Source organism: Ranitomeya imitator, chromosome 1, assembly GCF_032444005.1.
Source record: "Ranitomeya imitator isolate aRanImi1 chromosome 1, aRanImi1.pri, whole genome shotgun sequence".
NCBI lineage: Eukaryota > Metazoa > Chordata > Amphibia > Anura > Dendrobatidae > Ranitomeya > Ranitomeya imitator.
In genome coordinates, this window is record NC_091282.1 from 1,164,073,698 (window position 1) to 1,164,093,873 (window position 20,176).

The 20,176-nt window shown below is 40.1% G+C and overlaps 1 protein-coding gene across 2 annotated transcripts in view; it reads left to right on the plus strand.

The window, feature by feature from the left end:
• Positions 1-19,906, plus strand: part of LGI2 (leucine rich repeat LGI family member 2) — a 47,748-nt gene extending 27,842 nt beyond the window's left edge. For both annotated transcript variants that reach the window (XM_069744652.1, XM_069744653.1), the window contains 5 exons: positions 2,018-2,089; positions 2,198-2,269; positions 12,073-12,242; positions 14,632-14,796; positions 15,277-19,906. In XM_069744652.1, the coding sequence (XP_069600753.1) occupies positions 2,018-2,089; positions 2,198-2,269; positions 12,073-12,242; positions 14,632-14,796; positions 15,277-16,094 (1,297 nt within the window). In that variant the 3' untranslated portion in view covers positions 16,095-19,906. The remainder of the gene's footprint in view (positions 1-2,017; positions 2,090-2,197; positions 2,270-12,072; positions 12,243-14,631; positions 14,797-15,276) is intronic.
• The last annotated feature ends 270 nt before the right edge of the window (positions 19,907-20,176 follow it).

A 20,176-nucleotide genomic window follows, 5' to 3' on the forward strand; every position in this document is an offset into this window, starting at 1 on the left:
ATGTTATCAGACTAAGGGCCCCTTTCCACTTGTGTGAGAAAAAAACGGTCCGATTTACGGACCGAAAAAACTGATGTAACGTCTGCGAGTGCCATGCGAGTGCCATGCGAGTGTCACGCGATTATTTTATCGCAACATCCGTATGACATCCGTATTGCTGTCCGATTTTTACGCACGGGTCTCCTTTGAAAAGCCGGTAATTCAGCGCAGAGTACAGTAAAATCACAGTGACAGGTTAGATTAGAGTAGATATATACACATAGAATAGGTACATATACATATATATATGTCAGGGAGACACCTATATATATATATTTATATTTAATGCAGCGCGAGATAGCTTTAAAGCTGGTAATTCAATTACCGGCTTTTGCTTTCTCCTTCACAAACCCGACATGATATGAGACCTGGTTTACATACAGTAAACCATCTCATATCACCATTTTTTTTGCAGATTCCACACTACTAATGTTAGTAGTGTGTATATGCAAAATTTGGGCGTTCTAGCTATTATATTTAAGGGTTAAATGGCGGAAAAAATTGGCGTGGGCTCCCGCACAATTTTCTCCGCCAGAGTAGTAAAGCCAGTGACTGAGGGCAGATATTAATAGCCTGGAGAGGGTCCATGGTTATTGGCCCCCCCCTGGCTAAAAATACCTGCCCCCAGCCACCCCAGAAAAGGCACATCTGGAAGATGCGCCTATTCTGGCACTTGGCCACTCTCTTCCCATTCCCGTGTAGCGGTGGGATATGGGGTAATGAAGGGTTAATGCCACCTTGCTATTGTAAGGTGACATTAAGCCTAATTAATAATGGAGAGGCGTCAATTATGACACCTATCCATTATTAATCCAATTGAAAGAAAGGGTTAAAAAAAATACACACACACATTATTAAAAATTATTTTAATGAAATAAAAACAAAGGTTGTTGTAATTTTTTATTTAACGCCCAATCCACTCAGTGAAGACCCTCGTTCTGTGACAAAAAAAAATAATAAACCAACAATATACTTACCTTCCACAGATCTGTAAAGTCCAACGATGTAAATCCTTCTGAAGGGGTTAAAACATTTTGCAGCCAGGAGCTTTGCTAATGCAATGCTACTCCTCGCTGCAAAACCCCGGGGAATGAGTCTAAATATAGATCAATGAGCTATATTTAGCTTCATTTGCGGTGAGGCGCCCTCTGTTGGCTGTTCATAGATCGTGGGAACTTTCCTAGAAAGCCTCCAGAAGAAGCGAACGCGAAACGCGCGTCGGGGCAGAGGGACGCCGAGGCTCTCACACGGGACGCACTCAAGGTATTTTCCCATTTTTCCCACTAGTTCATGTCTTTTGGCGTTAGGCCATATTTTTGTGAGCTTTATGGCTGTTAGGTTCTCCTACTAGGGGATCACATTATAGTAAGGACCATCTGTACATTGCCTATATAGTCCTCACATAGCTATTCATAGACATATCTGGGTGGTATTTTGATATGGGTCCTTTTTATGGATTGATGCTAGTTCAACCCCAGTGATTTAGAGTTAGCCTATGGCAGCTAGGTCCCTTTTTGTGGATTCAACACCCTTTTTTTACATGTTGTTTACTGTATTTGTTTATAATTGAATTTTAAATATTGTCTTAATAAAATTGTTTTTTATATATCAGTACCGTAGTAGTGATCAATGTTTATTATATGGTCACACTGCATGTGAGACATTACGTTTGGTCGGTACTTCCTCCACCTATGTAGGAAGGATGTATATTACATTATTTTGAGCAATTTTTGTGTATATATGGTCACACTAGCAGTATTTGGTCAGTAATTTACCTCACTATTTGTAATCCAAAACCAGGAGTGGGTGATAAATCCAGAAGTGGTGACGTGTTTCTATTATACTTTTCCTCTGATGCTTCCACTCCTGATTGTGACCTACAAATACTGATGTAACGTGTAAACATGGCCTATGACTGATATTCCCGATGAGACGTATACATATAATACCTGCTCCATAATATTGTTTTTCTTCTTAGGTTTATTGAAGGAAATAAAATTGAGACTATTTCCAGACAAGCGTTCCGAGGCCTCCGTGACCTGACCCATCTGTGAGTCCGGGGATCTGTTTTGTATTCTGGTCAGATTTGTTCACTTTGTCGCTGTGCATTCATTTCGGCGGTGGAGACTCATGCTCAATTACTTGTGTCTTTTTCTAGATCCTTGGCCAATAACCAGATTAAGACTCTGCCAAGGGACATCTTCAGTGATTTGGATTCTCTTATTGAACTGTAAGTATCTTACGGTTCCTCTTGATTCTCGATTAATCCTTGTCTTTCACTGTTTATTCTTGTTTGTGTGGCCATTTACCCATGTGATATAAGAAGCCATGCCATGGCTAGTTACGTCCATCTTTCTTTATACTGTACAGTTGGCATCACTGATTTCCACAGAAGCTGGAAAATCTGGGAAGTTCCACAAAGTCAGTGATTTCATTCAACTGTGCCCTATGGCAAGGAATAAGTTTGGTTTGAGATGTGCAATATCGTTTGTTTGTTTTTTTGCTTGATAGGATAAATGATGTCATCTTATGTATAAAATTACGCAATGCATATAATATATGTTCATGTGTGCTGCATAGAACTAAGAAAATTGGGCAAGGACCTCACGTATTCAGGTCTACATGCTTCACCTGTTTCCTCCAAGGGCAGTAGTCGTCAAGGATGAGCCTCAGTAGCCAGTTTTTTTTATAAAAAGTCTCTCTCCCATGGCAATGGAATCTGTCAGTAGGATCAACCCTCGTTAGATATCTAGGGGGGCACAAAGCTCATAAAATCACAGCCTTGGGGGGTGACGCTGAACCACCCCGCTGTTACCTTTTCGTCACAAACAGCCCTCTGTTGCCCCCAATTGTCAGGACAACTACACAATTGACCAACGATTAACGGATGAGGTTGTGGCTGTTACCACTTATAGGCCAATTATCATTGAGCGTATTTTATATATACCTTCGATTCCAGCTCATGGAATATATATATATACCCCGGTAAGGTGGCTGCTAACTCCATGATAACCCAAGAACTACTCACTGCCACCACCTATCATTTTTTACAGACCTGGTTTCTGGTAGAATATGGCTTTCAGGACTGTGGTTTACAGAACAAAAGGAACAGAACTATAAAACTTTATATTTAATCCAGAAAGAAAAGCACTGTTTATAAAAAATATAAAATATAAAAAAGATTTTACAAAATGGACACTACAATGCAGCATACACAATTACATAAAATAAAAGGATAAACAAAAGAAACTTACTACGTTGGTCACAGAGATGGCTTAGCTAGCGAAGGAGAGCATTTCGATTGGAAATGTCCAAGGCATGGGAATCATGCATTCATTGATATGTATCTCTCTGCAGGAACCCAGTTCGAAATTCGCCTTGTCCTTTTATCAGCACCTGAGTTACACCCACACACGTCCCCTCACAACAGGGCTGGTCATGGGATGTGGCTTCAGCTTCAGAAAATTATGATATTTCCAGTTTCCATGATATTTACAGGCAGGATATATTACCGTCATATGTTTTATCATGATTTTACCGTTACCCAGAGAACAAACATTACCCAGTTCACACCATCACACCAGGCGGTTATTTAATTGGAGGGATTCTAGTGAACCCACGGCAAAGTGAGTGAGTTCGTCATGTCCGTAGATGTCGAAAAATCTATATCTCATAAATATTGGGTCGCTACAAACCCCAATATTTCTAACTTCACATCAGCACCGGACCGACTAGTTGCAGACATCCAGTTTCCTCTGAGGTAACAATATTTACCGCTTAAGGTGTTAGATATTCGCTTCCTTTCCTTTCAAATCCAAGACTCTATGGCTGTTTCCCCACAATAGATATTCAGTCACTTGGGCACTGAAGAAAGTCTGGGCTTCAAAAGGAGCTTTAATTGGTTTTGTCACTTCCCAGCCATATGTAATTTACTCTCTTCCCATATGTTAAATATGTGGTACTGTTCCGAAAAGAGGTTTGTAGATTGTAAGTTCTTTCTAGTGCTGCAAATTTTCTGTGAGAGGGGATGGGGGTGATGTGGAGATGGAGATGTGTTATGGATCTTAATATTTTCTAAGACAAGGTGAATAAAATGATACCTTGGTATCTGCAATCTGATGCCTTATTCCAGAGAAATCTACATTGTTTTAAAAGCTGTTAAGGTCTATGGGCTGGACATAGATCTCCCCGAGAACCTGCCTCTAGAGATAATTTTACATGAAAGAAGACGTTACCAGTGTGAGACATGTAATGACTGACAGCCCATTTTACTTATCTACATGTCTCACACTGGTAACATCCCCTTACATGTAACATGAGTTCTGGAGGCAGTCTCTCATACAGATCTATGTCCGGCCCATAGATCTTAACAGCTCATTTACATATTAAGAAAAATGCAGATTTCTCTAGAATAACACATCGCAGCTATCAAGGTAGCATTTTATTCAGCTTTCTATGATCTACATGCCCATATAGATGACTTAGGAGAGTGGATCCTACTGTAAGATTCCCTTTAATATAGCAGGGTACCACCCCTATTATCTGCATTTTCTGCATCACTCACAATAAAGTGCAGTTCACCTACATATCTGAGGTATTAAACATGAATGATTGTACTTTCCCTTTAAGGTGACCCTATCAGCTGACTAATGCTGCCCAAACCAGAGGCAGTATAAATTAGATCTTGGCTCCATGATTGAAGCCAGGTATATATTTCAAATATAGTCAGAAGATCTGGTAGGGGGCCATAAATTAAATAAAACTAATGTGCCTCCGCCCCTGGTTGCATTCTTCCAGTGCAGCTACAGGTCATTGACAGGTCGATAAAAGTAATTAAAGGGAACCTGTCAGGTCAGATAATGCTATTCACCTGCAGATATAGGGTTATTCTGCAGGTTAATAGTGTTATGGAGGATCCCAGCAGCAGTGTTTAAAGTGCGGCACTCAGGAGAAAATGAACTTTATTTCTCATGGGAGCCGCCGGCTTTCAGTCATGCAGGTGTGTCCAGAGCGATTGCAGTCACCGCTCACAGCACTGAGAGAAGTGGCTGTAAGCACGCTCCAGGAGTGACTGCCAGCAGGCTCAAGAGTGCATCAGTACAGAGTCAGCTGTCAGTCAGTGACGGGGTGTGGTTATTGCTGCCGCTTCCTTTGCTCTCAGCAGTGAATGTCATTTCTCTGGGCACACCGGCATGACTGAAAGCCGGCGGCTCCTGGGAGAAATAAAGTTAATTTTCTCCTGGGTGCCGCACTCTCAGTATAGCAGCCAGGCACCTCCATTACACTAGTCACCTGCAGATTAAACCTATATATGTAGGTTAATAGCATAATCGGACAAAACAGGTTTTCTTTAATATCATAAGTGAAATTAATTTGACACTTTAAAGAGGACCTTTCACCACATTTTTCATGTTGAACTGGACGTACAATGTAAGAGTGGCTACAAAGCTGAATAAAATCTTTTTTTTTTTTATATATTTTGTCTCTCTGCTGCGGAGATATTGGCAATCAAACTATTTGGCACCTAATACATTTTTGCGTAGTCCAAATGGGTGATATCAGACACTTTTCACTGGGGGCGTGTACTTCTCCAATTTCTCCCAATTCAATTTTGACCATTAGCTTCTCTGAAAGAATTGAAAACAAAAACAAGAAAAAAGAGTTTTTAGCTAAAAAATACAGGATTTCATACTGTATATAAAAAGGTATTATTTATGTAATCAGAAATCTTATAAGATGACAATCTCCAACACGCTGGCAACCTAGCAGTGTATATACTGTAGTAAGATAGAACAGGTACATTGAAAGAATCAGGTTAACAATTAATGGGCACAACAGACAAAAAACTTACATTAAGAATATGTACCCATTCACATACAGTCATGGCCAAAAGTGTCACTCTTGAAATTGTTAATTAAATAAATGTGTATAACAAAACATATGTAATTGCAATAATTTTCTTGGAGACATACTTAATTTTCTGGAACAATTTCAAGGGTGCCAACACGTTCCTCCATGACTGTACATATGGCAAAAAACGGATCTAGTGATCTTGCTACCCAGAGGGTCGGCATCATACAGCATCATAAGCGGAGAAGAAGTGCATGCTGTCAGTGTAAACAATCTGATCACACCCACTTGGACTAAACAAAAGTTAACTCATTAGGCGCCAATATTTTTATTGCTAATCTCTCAGCAATGGAGCAGCGAAATAAATAAAAAAAGTACAAATAAACATTTAATTCCTCTTTGCAACCACAATTACATTGCGTAATTCAACCTGAAACATTTGGTGAAATGTCCTCTTTAAATAGCTCTGTGGTCAGACAAGCTCTGAGACCGCGTCAGCAGGAACCTCCTAGTATCAGACCATGAGCAAAAGTATCATTGAAATTCCATCAGAAACATGCTCCTTCCTCACCCTCATTTTATGGAGCCAAACTTAGGTCGTCTTTGATGATCTTATTTTATTTAGCAAATCTGCAGGTTGTCAAAATTTTGCAGGCGTACCTGTTTTAAATATAGAAATTACCGTTAGTTTTTATTATTATTGTTATTATTATGTTTGTTATTATTATGGTTGTTGTTATTTATTTGCTCTCTATTTTTCCTATTTTCTGTTTGTTGGGTGACACAAATGTCTATTATATGATGCATTTTTCCAGTCCAGTTGTATATTTTTATTCTGCGTGCTCTGCTATATTAGATTTACGCTATTGTTTTCTAATATAATAAATCTGCAGTAATTGTTAATAATTCATGAGCCTAAACATCTTTTCATCCTTGTAAATATGGAAGGAACCCACAGAGACTGCCTCTTCATATAAATACATGTCATACCCTTATATCTCATTATCTTTACTATGGCAATATCTTTCCCAATGCTGTGAGATATTAGAGATGTAATGGACTATGCTCCTACTAATGTACTTTTAATGTTCTTCTTCCTGCATGCTGACAATGTTGCTTACAGTCAATCCTGCTCTTCTTCACTTTGTAAGAGATTTAGAATCATAGCGCAAAGCTCCAGGGACCTGATAGTAAATCTGTACCAGGTCGCCCCTCCAATTTACCCCATGATATGTATGGTCCCGCTGAATACTGTGTGGCAGAGGGGTGGGCATTTTAGAGCTCGGGTGCACCCCTGCTATCCATCCACTAAGGACTACCATATATGCAAAAATTCATCTGTAGGGTAATATTTCCTATGTAGACCATTGTTTTTCTGTGTTTCAAAGCCAAGTTCTTCCTAATTGTCTAAGCACACTTTGCTGCACATTAGCTTCTTAACACCACAGTTATTTGAGGAAGCAATTTTTTCTTCAATTCGCCTTTCGATAGCCATCTTTTTTATTTATATTTTTGTTAAAGTAGTAGTCTCAACTTTGTGAAATTGGAAATGTTTTGTAAAAGCAAACAACTTTGCAAAACCAAATTGCTGGATTCGGTCAACTTCAGCCCAGTTCAGATTAGCGGTCTGACCGCGCCACCGGTCTCAACTGTCAACCGATTAGACAACCCCTCTAATCCTTTAGCACAATTGGACATACATGTTTGTCTGTGCTAGGGTCGACATGTGTGGAGGGGGCTCAGGAGCTGAGTCCTCTCCATGTGCTGAAGATGCCATCACATAGTACCACTGTATCACCATATTATGCTGTATCACATAGTAATATAATCGCGGCCCGTCGACTTCAGATTTTTTTTCTTTCTGCAGCCAACTTACAATTACAACTTATAATTCTTTGACATAAGATAGTTTGTAGTCAGAGAGGAATCCTAATACTCAACCCAGTAATACAAGGTCTTTTAGAATATATGTTACAGAACCCCCAGCACCAAGAATATGTTATGCAGTATATATTATGTGTAATAGGTTCCATGTGAAATGCATCAGTCCATAGGCTGCGCCCCTGGGCAGAGAGGATACGATTCCCACAGTAAATATCAGCAGGCTCCGGCCCCCTGCGGCTATTGTAATGTATGTCTGGCCTGCTTTTTCTATTGGCCTGCCCTGTGTATCTGTGTTATATATTCTGTGTGCTGTGAATAAAGTGTGTTCTTTTAGACTGGAAATACGTGGAGTAGCAGTTAGCTTTTATATGCTCTCACGTAATCAAGGAATTCCAGCCAGCGTCCTTCATTCAGAATCCAGCAAAAGCAGAGTGGACCTCCTGAAACACGGGGGGTGCTGAAAGAGGTACTACAGCACAGTAGACCCCGTTACAATATATTGTGGCGATTATGGAGTTGAGATGTGGGATCCTCCATGTGCCTCAGATCCTCGACCTTTTGTGACCAAATTCTCACCTCTTGGTTCTCGAGATGTCTCCACAGTTGTGGGAGACAATCAATAGTTGCACTGACCAGGTGTCTTGGGATGGATACATGGTATGATTTCAGGGCAATGTCATTGTGATATCACACAAGTAAAATGTCAAGGAGCGGAAGAATGAAAAGTTTTCAATGGTGCAAGCGATTCTCCAGACTTCCTACCAAGAAGGAGTTAAAAGCAGGCTTTGCCAAAAGATGTGAAGTACAGTACCCTCATTTTTACATCCATGTCGTCACCGGCATGGCATGGAGCTCAGCGTATGTATGGATGCGATATGGATGGGACTTTATACCATCTTGATCGAATTTTTGTTGAATGTGCCTCCCAAAAATTAGATAGATGGTAAAGCCTGAGCTTTCGTGTAACTGAGATGAGAAAATTTCCTAATTTTGCAAAAAAAAAAGGAGAAACCTGGATGAGAGAAGATCCCAAAACAACATAAAAGAAAGAGTGAGTGTGTCCAAGCACTCCCAAGCCCACGCTTAGCATTTAAAGCAGCTTTTTGCAGGGAGGAAAGCAAGTGAGGCCTAAGGGGCAAGGATCCGTTGCATTATTTAGTGAGTTTAAGGTCATTCAACAGCTTAAAGGGAACCTGTCACCCCCAAAATCGATGGTGAGGTAAGCTCACCGTCATCAGGGGCTTATCTACAGCATTCTGTAATGCTGTAGGAAAGCCGCCGATGTTACCTGAAAGAGGAGAAAAAGACGTTAGATTATACTCACCCAGGGGCGGTCCCGCTGCGGTCTGGTGAAATGGGGTGTCTCAGGTCCGCTCCGGCGCCTCCTATCTTCATTCCATGACGTCCTCTTCTTGTCTTCCTGCTCTGGCGCAGGCGTACTTTGTCTGACCTGTTGAGGGCAGAGGAAAGTACTGCAGTGCGCAGGCGCCAGAAAGGTCAGAGAGGCCCTGCGCCTGCGCACTGCAGTACTTTGCTCTGCCCTCAACAGGGCAGACGAAGTACGACTGCGCCGGAGCTGCGGCGTGAAGACCAGAAGAGGACGTCATGGAATGAAGATGGGAGGCGCCGGAGCGGACCTGAGACACCCATTTGACCAGACCGCAGCGGGACCGCCCCTGGGTGAGTATAATCTAACATCTTTTTCTCCTCTTTCAGGTAACATCGGCGGCTTATCTACAGCATTACAGAATGCTGTAGATAAGCCCCTGATGACGGTGAGCTTACCTCACCATCGATTTTAGGGGTGACAGCTTCCCTTTAAATAAAGTCAACAGCCCTAATATGGAACAAATATATATATACTGTATCTTAATAGCAATATAATTGTTTCTGATATTTTTTTACACGATAAATGTGAAATGTGTTTTCAAACATTTTTCAAGTCTTTTAGGTGACTAGAGCATGTGCTCAGGAGACTTTTCTGTGTTCCTACACATGTGACTAGAGAGCCGCTCATGTGTGGTGATCTCTCCATTCCTGACGGTATACAAAGTGGCCCCATTCTCGAGATCGATGCGTGTCCTAGTGGTGGGATCACGATCTTTGGGATATTTATGGCATAACATGGGAATAACTCTCTAGCTACATTGCATACTTTCTATAATGAAGACTGAATTTCTCCATAGATAGAAATGTTTGGTTTCTTTTAACATAATGAAACAAAGAAACTATTTAAGGTAAATTCCCTAAGATGAAAGGAAATCATCAAATTGTCAAGTCAGCCTTCGCCTTACATGTGATACATTCAATAGATGCAATTGTCCTTTACATCACATACTGTGTGGGATGTGCAGCCTCCGCTCTCAGGTTCATTGACGTGGGCCATTCATGATGCAACCAGAAGTAGATGGGCAATGGGGTAGACAGACGAGTGGTACAACGAGTGTGAGTAGATAATAGATGTGCAAACTTAGGGCTTACAAAAAATCGTTTAATTTTTGTGCTTACAACATTTATTACTAAAAATTAGCTACACTAATAATAGAAAAAAAAACATTTTATGGACCCAATAGACAGTGCTAAACTTTACAGTGATATCTCAGCGATGACTTGATGGGTTGTTTTACAATAAGTGAATAATAACCTTGACTCCTTGCTCTCTCCTATTTATACACATTTTTAAAAAAAAAAGTGCACTGAGAGTCTACATCTCTCATCCTTTACACTGCACTCCCCTGCCCTGCCTTCTGCTTGTTACAACTGAAAAAAAAAATCTGTCAACCACAAGCAGGAGACAGTGGACCTCAGATAAAACATAAAACTCCCCTGACTCGGGTTCTTTCCACACTGCATTAGCTGTGTATATTGGTTATATTGTGGTGGGAAAGCTCCCAGCACATGTAATCCTTAGCATACTTAACCACCATATTTCAGAGAGTCAATTATATACGTAAATAGTAAAACATTGCTGAATGCAGAGAGTCCAGTGAATTTCTATAAAATGCAGCTTCACTTTACTCTCCTCTGCCTCCTGCTCATAAAAAGGGGTTTCCACAACTTTGATACTCTATCCTTAGGACAGGCAACAATATATGATTGGCATTGATCAGTGAGTGTATATCCTTAAACTTGTGGACAACAATGCAAAATTTATAACAGGGCCCTCAACTATCACAGGTCTTTAATAGTAATGGTCTTCATTCTAATAATGACAAAAGGTACCTTTTAGACCCCCTAAGCACCAGGGTGCAGGTGCGACTGATACCCTTGCACCCACAGTAGTTACACCCCTGTTGCTTATGTCTTGCCTCCTTTTTTGTTTAATAGACACAGTTTCGTACATTTTGTATCAGCTTAGTCACATGCCCACTAAGCTGCAATACCAGGCGCAGCCACTGCATGATGTATGGAGCTGTGAGGTGGAAAACCAGGAAGGAGTGGCGCTGCCCTCTCAATCAGCTGATCAGCGGTTGTGCCATCAGTATCAAAGTTTCATAAATAGGTTTCTTTCTGTTAAAACAAAGAGAAGTTAGGGATGTTTAATAGAAACTGATAGGAATACCATGAACTCTGAGAACACCACATCCCCAAACAGCAGAGGAATGCAGAATCAGGGGAGTTTCATACCTTTGTAGCTAAGGGTGCTTTTACATTGTGTTCCGGCACCTGTTCAGTGGCCCCCATTGAGGCTTATGTCCAATCCCTGCTGCAATACGGGATCGGACGTATGCTTCAGGCCTTAGACTACAATGTTGCCGGCAAAGCGAATGTGCGCTCTGTCGTGCATCTTTTTCGGCCATGTACGCCTACTGGAGGCGGCCATCCAGACATAGTAGACTGCATCTGAATATCTTCCTCCAGTAGTTGTATATGCCAGAAAATTATGCACTATTATAATCTATGGCCCCGTTGGCCAAATACTGTTTTGTGTGGGGGTCGGACGTAAACTCCAACGGGAGCCACTGAATGATTGCCTAAACACAGTGTGAAAGTAATCTAACCATTGTAAGGGCAAAATTCCTCTACACTACACTCCTGGTCTCCTAGATAGAGCAGAAATAGTATCTCCAACAGCAATCTATGAATGGGGGACATACAGAGATACAACTAGGGTGGGGCATGGTGGATGTCCATCTCCACCGACCTTGCACTAGATTTGGTGCCATAATGTCCCACGGAAATAAAATAAATAATACAAAACAAAGTACTGTAGTTATCGTTAAAAAAAAACCAGATAAATGTAAGGGGCTTGTCACGTCTACAGTATAGCATTTTTATGTCCATATCTTTGTGTTGTAGAGACTTACGAGGCAATAGGTTTGAGTGTGACTGTAAAGCCAAGTGGCTATTTTCATGGCTGAAGATGACAAACTCCACTGTGTCGGATGTGCTTTGTACTGGTCCATCTGTGTACCAAGGGAAGAAGCTGAATGAAATAACGAGCTTTGATACAGACTGCATAACAACTGGTATGTTCTCACCTTAATGAGGTTATTATAATGATAAATGTAGGTTGCAAAATCCAGAGATAATTTGCATTTCTTAGTTATATAGTGCTTTGCATTATTTTAAGCAAACCCAATGCCTTCTCCCATCCATAGCGTGCAATCAATTTATTTATTAACAAAAAAGCTCAAAAAGAAGAAGACTTGTAGATAGTATGTAGATATAACAAAATCATATAAGTATAAGGGACGGTTCTATCACCACATGTGTATTTTTTACCAATTAGGGACTCATTGGTGAACATACAGTATATGCAAAGGAAGAGAAGAAAAACTGACACTAAAACCCAAGATAAATTAATTAAAATATACAACTTTATTAATCAAACAATAAAATTATGAGGGTGTGGGACAAATGACAAGTAGAACAGCGGATGCAATTCCACGTCGCACTTTAAAAATAAAGCTGAATGAAAATAAAAAAATTGTAAAAGATGTGTGGGGACTATTAATATAGATCAAATGATATAATAAATAGTAATTAAATAATCAATTTAGTAAAGTGCAAAAAGTGCTTGGGCATAAATCCAATCTAATAGTACCCACTGTAGGGTTTTGCACTCACTCGGCTGAGGTTGAGGTAGGCACAGGAAGCGGTTTCATAAAAATAATGTCCAGTCAGGTTTATTAACCCCATAAACCTGCTTATGTACAAGCAAAGAAAAGATAGCCTTTTCCGGCACAAAGTGAAAACAAACAGAAAATCAACAGTCCATATAGTACTGCAGGTCTGCCGACTCAGGTCAGTGTCCTTAGCAAACACACTGGAGGCCTTCACCCCTCCAGTCACGGACACTGAATGAGACGCTGGGTTTCCATTTCATCTGCCAAGCTACGCCCCTGGGGTTGGGATATGTGAGCAGTCTGGGTTTCCATTTCATCTGCCAAGCTACGCCCCTGGGGTTGGGATATGTGAGCAGTCTGGGTTTCCATTTCATCTGCCAAGCTACGCCCCTGGGGTTGGGATGTGTGAGCAGTCATTCCCACCCATCTGTTTTGACTGCTCATAAAACCAGGCCCTGGAGTGGCCTAATAACTCTCTCAGAACTATATTTGCTGGAGCATGCTTTCCAAGCTCACATCATTGAAACTACCAACCCCGATGATACCTACAGTACCTCCCCTCAAGGACCCGTACGGCGGCCATCTTACACCACATATCTAAATGGTTTATAAACACAGAAATATTTCAATGCAGGTAGTATTAAAAACAGAACATGTATCTCTGAGCAGCATATATAGTTAGGTAAGGTGCATGTGCATATATGTCCTGAGACAAAGCATAGTCACCTTAAGATGGAAGATATAATGTTATTGAAGGTTGACATCAGGCTATACCAGTAGAGTTGTGAGACCATATGTAAAAAACTGTACCTGTATGAGAGTGAGAGGTAAGACTGGGTTCACATTACGTTATAGGCGTCCGTTAGACGGACGTTACACCGTGGCATAACGCTGTGTAACGCAGTCCGTTAACGCCGCCATTATGTCCTATGTCGGACGGATCGCTAGCTCACACCCACAATGGGCGTGCGCTAGCGATGTGCCGTCATTGAGTGACGGACCGTGGGACGCATGCTGCAGCGTTTCCGGGTCCGTGACTGCTAGCGCAGATAGAGCATCTGCTAGCTCTATCTGCGCTAGCGCGATGACATATCGGCACTTGGGTTAACAGCAGCCCATTAATGTATGTGTTGAATGGGCTGCTGTTAATGCAATGTGAACCCAGCCTAAGCGTGTAGGGGAAGCGTCCCCCCTGACGAGTGTTTCGCCGTCTACCTTCATTAGGGGTTCAATTATTTTATTTAGTTGAGACTTTTTTTATTTAGTGTTCATTTTTATGGTCTTTTCCATGGGGTGTGGCTCATAGTAATCTTTGGGAGCGTGTATTTATCCTGTCACGCCTTCATGGTAAAGACCATAATTCTAGCACTATGTAAAGAACACCATATCTCTGGAACCGTATGGCACATTTTAAAAAATAAAAAAGCAAAATACTCATGAAAGCAGTGGGGATAAATGAAAGCAAAAACTTTAGACTTTTTACCTACTGACAGGTCTTCTTTAAGACTTGAATATTTTCTTGCATTTCCTTGTCTATATTCAATCCTCAGAGATTTTAAGGTTTACCATCAAAATTTAAAGGTGGGAAAATGTGGGTGCTGGTACTTTATTTGGAAAAGCCAATGAGTAACAGAGAAAGACCGGATGAATAGTTGGCATTTCAATTATTTATTTTCCCAATCAATGTACTATTCTAAAAAATCACTAACCTACTAATAATAAGCGTTTATGATGAGTACTGAATTCCTGAAAAAAAATATATATTTTTTTTCATGTTGTCAATTTACAGATTTTGTCGTTCATCAAATTTTGCCCTATGAATCAGTTTCTGTCGATACCTTCCAATATAAGAATGATGTCTTTGTGGCTATAGCACAACCGAGCATGGAAAACTGTATGGTGCTGGAGTGGGATCACATTGAAATGAACTTCCGAAGTTATGATAACATTACAGGTACAGGAATAATATAGGTATTTCAATTTTAGAAGAATTGTGATCATATTCTAATCCAAAATGTAATTTTTCCCTAAAATTATAACAGTTTTTGCCTCTTTTACACACAGAAAAATAGATGGTCGACCTTCCGCATAGCCTTGACAAATTAATACAAGTAATTCCATAGATTCAGTTTGGTTGACCACTCAAGTAAATGCCTCTTGGGACCGCAGAATGTGGTTCTACAGGGTGGCTTGGACTTGGTCTTTTTCCTAAGAGCAAATATCCAACTATCTTCTGTTTATATTAGATTGCCAAAAATATGGCAGAAACCTGAAATTTAAGTCAATCTGATGAGACTAAAATCGATGATCATAATGTTCACAATTATATTGTATTTTGAAAAACTTTTTGGCAAAGTAAATGAATAAACTGCAAACTATAAAAGTGGTTTATTTGTATGTCAACTTTTTGTAACCCAGTTGTCTTTATTGGCAGGCCAATCGATTGTCGGATGCAAAGCCATACTAATCGATGATCAAGTATTCATGGTGGTGGCCCAACTCTTTGGTGGATCTCACATCTACAAGTATGATGAAAGCTGGGCCAAGTTCACCAAGTTCCAAGACATTGAAGTTTCACGTATTTCTAAGCCAAATGACATTGAACTGTTCCAGATTGAAGGGGAAAACTTTTTTGTGATTGCTGACAGCTCAAAGGCAGGTCTGACCACTGTGTACAAGTGGAATGGCAAAGGCTTCTACTCCTACCAGTCCCTCCATGAATGGTTCCGCGACACTGATGCAGAATTCATAGAAATTGACGCGAAGCCTCATCTTGTATTGTCCAGCCGATCTCAAGTGCCTCTTATCTTACAGTGGAACAAAATCACCCAGAAATTTACCCCTCTGAGTGATATCCCAAACATGGAGGATGTCTTGGCTGTCAAAAGTTACAAAATGAAAGATGAACTCTACATTTCATTGACCAGGTTTATTGGAGATTCCAAGATCATGAGATGGAGCAACAAGCAGTTTATTGAGATCCAGGCACTACCGTCCCGTGGAGCAATGGCATTGCAACCCTTTATCTTTAAGGATAGATATTACCTAGCTCTTGGCAGTGATTATACGTTTTCACAAATATACCAGTGGGATCCCGAAAAGAAGCTTTTTGAGAAGTTCAAGGAGATCTACATACAAGCACCCCGTTCTTTCACAGCGGTGTCAACTGATCGACGGGATTTTATTTTTGCCTCCAGTTTTAAAGGAAATACACAGATTTTCGAACACATCATAGTTGACCTGAGCTTGTAAGGACATGGATAAGGACAGATACTTGATATCTCCTGAAGAAATACAGGGACCTATATTATGTGCTGGGAAACCTGGCATATGAGCATCAGCGTCTGTTTAGATTATGTTCACATACATACTTTGGGTAATTTGCATGACTTTACTCATTTATCAATTTTAATAATTTTCAACACATTTTGTAACAAGTACTGAACGTCTATAACAAAACACTATACTTTTTCAGAAAACATCGAATGAAGCTGTTTGTATATTGCCGGCAGTGTAGATCACAGCTGGAAGGCCGGTTGTGGATAGTAAGGTCTCAACAGCTGAGGAACCTATGTAGCCTGTCTATTCTGAAGAAAATAAACTCTTTCTACAGTTGCGTTGTCTGTACCCCGTAACAACCATATTTTGTATATACATCCTACACTATTATTCTCTTAAAAGATGTACTGCACCTTTCAATGCTTGTTTTGTACAATATCTATTATCCTTAGATGAAAGGTGACTATAAGAAGAGGACTCTGGTGACACCTATTGAGTCAGAGATCCACATCCTGTAGTCCAGCGGCCACATGTGGTCCAGACTGCAATTTTGTGTTACCATCTGGACATAAGAATGCATGTATGTTAGACAGATCACATGTAGAAAGAAGAGGAATGTCATGCACCTTACCACAATTCCCATAAACTCTAGAGAGATTCACATGCATGCGGTCTTCCTCCCTGGAGGGCTGATCGGGGGCCTCACTTTTCACGATAGGTGTGAATCCCTCCTTCTATGGGCTAGTCCCAACACATAACTATTTCTTACCCTATTCACTGTCTGTTGCTGGGCAGAATTCAGCTTCCTAACAGTACATTGCAAAACATTACAATATACCACATCACAATCCACACTACACATCACCATCACCATGATGCATGACATTATACACACCACACTGTACATTATACATAGCACTGATGACTTTGAGGAGGAACAGAGCAATATGCTCATCTCCTTACATAAACACTTTTGACATCACATTAATGTCTCAGATGGAAATATCCCTTTAAAATTTCTTGCTGTCATGATCCGTTCCAGGGTTTATTAGTGTCTGCCCTTTTTTCTGGATTGATCATGTCAAGGGTTAACTTTGCTCTGCCTCATTCTGGGTTCAGGTTTGCTATTTAGCTCCCATGAATCTTGCTGGCAGTGTCAGCTATAGTTCTGCCTTCGGCGTGTTAACTTGACCCTGCTGGTAGCTCTTGATTTGCCCTGCTGTGAACCCTGACTTGTCCTGTGTCTGTTAACTCCCTCTGTCTGCCCTTTTCCCAGTATTTCTCTGTCTGTTTGTCCGCTTGATTCTCTGGTTCTGATCTCCTGGCTTGCTTATTTACTTCGTTACTGTTTGTCCCTATTGTACCATATATTGCCCGTTCTGGTTTACTGATCTCTGGCTACATCCTGACTATCCGTCTGTCTAATCCTATTATACTGTCATGCTATCTCGTGCTTTTGACTCGACTTGTCTGACCACTCTCTCGCCACTTGGTGGCGTCTGTTCTGCTGTCCTGTGTGTGCAGTCTCACTTTCCTCTCAAGCTCCCCCTGGTGGAGGTTGCGCTGTACTGCACTGCAGCAGCCTGACACTTGCAGCCTCTGTATGACATTGTGACACTCAGACCAGGAAAAGTTGGGTGAACCCCTGCTATGAGTCAGTGCCTGACCCTTTACATTCAAGGGTACCATGGTTAGATCCAAATATTACAGTGAATACATAGAGCATATAACACAAGAAAAGAAGGCTGTATAAATTTACCAAGGTAGCCAAAAAGACATGCAAAATGCGGGGGGCTGCCATGGAGGGTCTGAGTAATCTCTGTATAGTCTAACGCACAAGAAATATTGTAAGTGCAAATATTTATACAGAGCCGTTCTCTCTGAGTAATAGTGTATGAGAAGCTTTAAAAGTGACATCCACTGTTCAGAGTCCAAAAATGCGTTGTTTTCACTAACTGTACCCTAAACAGCAGGAATGAGGACATGGTTTTCAAAGTTCAGATGGTAGAGGTATCCAGTCTAGAATTATTAATGCATAACCTCCTGCAAATCTCTGCAGTTCTAATTTTTAAAACACAAAATTTTTACAGCAAAAAACACACTATAATTCTACAGTAATATATTTTTTGCATTAATATATTACATAATTTATATATGTCATATTTCTTTTAAATTGTTTTAAAGATTTTTTTCTTGCTCAAAAAAATTTAGTGAAATACCTCATAAAAATCCCCGAGCTTCCCTGTTTCTGCCACTCTTTTCCATTTTTCACTGTGCCGTTGCGTTGCAAAGATATTCACATTTATTGATTTTGTAGCGCATTTTGTGAAATCTCTGCTTTCCAATCCAACCGAACATTTTTGTTTGGGGCATTACATTTAATTCCTCCCTCACAGATGCTGACAATGCTATGACTGGCAGAGTTAAGGAAGGTGATTGAAAGCACATGCAGCCCGAGAAGACTCCGAAGAAAACACTATTTGGGCTGCAAACAGAGATTTCACATACTGTGCTCCAAAGTCAATAAATGTCAATATCTATGCAATGGAGCGAGGCATTGCAAAACGGAAAAAAGCATCAGAGTCAGGAGAGCTTAAGGATTAGGTTTTATGCTTTAGATAGACCTTTTGTTGAACAGCAGAGAAATAAGTCTAAATACACATATTGCAGATATGGCCAGCAGTTTGCCATCAAATTTTTAAATATTTAATCAGTAATTTCCATTATAACTGATTGTATTAAAAATTATAGGCCATTGTTTTTACGCTGCCACTGAGTTGTCATAGCTGCCATGTATCCCACTGTCCCATAAGTGTGCTAGCGGGCGGGCGTACATGTTGTACACAAGTATATCCTTACTTACAGCAGTGGTATTTTGGCACTAAATTATAGTATTACTTGGTTTTCATGTGATGTTATTACTTCCGCAGTGTTTGGCATTATTATTTACATACTCTATATTAGTATTATTTATGTATTTTGAGTCATTGTTAGGTGAACACTATAACAATATTTATTTTAGTTTTGCAGTATAGTATCATGTTCTTTGGGGTTATTAGGGCATACTGTTTTGGAGTACCATATAGTGACTTTTAGGTGTACAGTTTGTAGTTACCTTTAGTTGATATTATTGCATTAAGTTTCAGTCAGAAATATTAATTGCTTCATTCATTTTCAGCCCCCCTGATATGCAGTTTGTAGCTGGATTCAAGTTTCTGATTTTTGTCTTGTGGGAGTGTCTCTCCTAGTAATATAGGCTGGATGTGTGCATTCAGTATCTCCATAGCTCTTATAGGAGCACAGCTTCTATCCTGCATTCATTTCCTCTTCATGGGCTTTTCTACAGGCTGTTTTCTCTAAATCCTTTACCAAAATCTCTGAAAAAAACTTTATGCTATAACATTCTCATTAAAGGTGCAGCACAGCTTGAAGCTTTTGAATGACTTTGCAAAAAAAGAGCATAAAACATAATATACGAGAAGGTGATATGATTTTCATAGTTATTGTGATTCACAGACAGCGTCAAGCACTGAACTGAATACACTATGCAAAAATATTATCCCATTTCGAGAAATTTACAGAATTATACAGTTTTCAAGGATGGAAACGTGCACTAATGTAAAGTAACTGTAGTTTATATTAAAAAAAAACAAAAAAAGTTTACTAATATAAATAGAATCCCTTTAAGAATGTACATACTGTATATCTTTTGGTACATTAATATGTTTTTAATGGTATGCTGTTAGGAACTTGTGCATTGATACAAATAAAGTCATTTCAATCTATTTTACCTTTCTTGCTAATTAATTAATTTTATTTGCAGAAGAATATTTATTTATTTGCAGAAGAATATTGAAGAGAAGGTCTAAACTACATGCATAAAACCACATACAGTATGTATCTGCTTTTCTTGCATGTATCTATGAAGCTCAGTGCATTTGGCATTCATTAAAACCATGACTCCATTTGCCTTCTATAACTTAAAGCCGAAAAATGAGGCACCTGAGAATCCGTCAGTGAGCTCGTTCTGACGGGGAGTCAGATTCTTAGTTAAC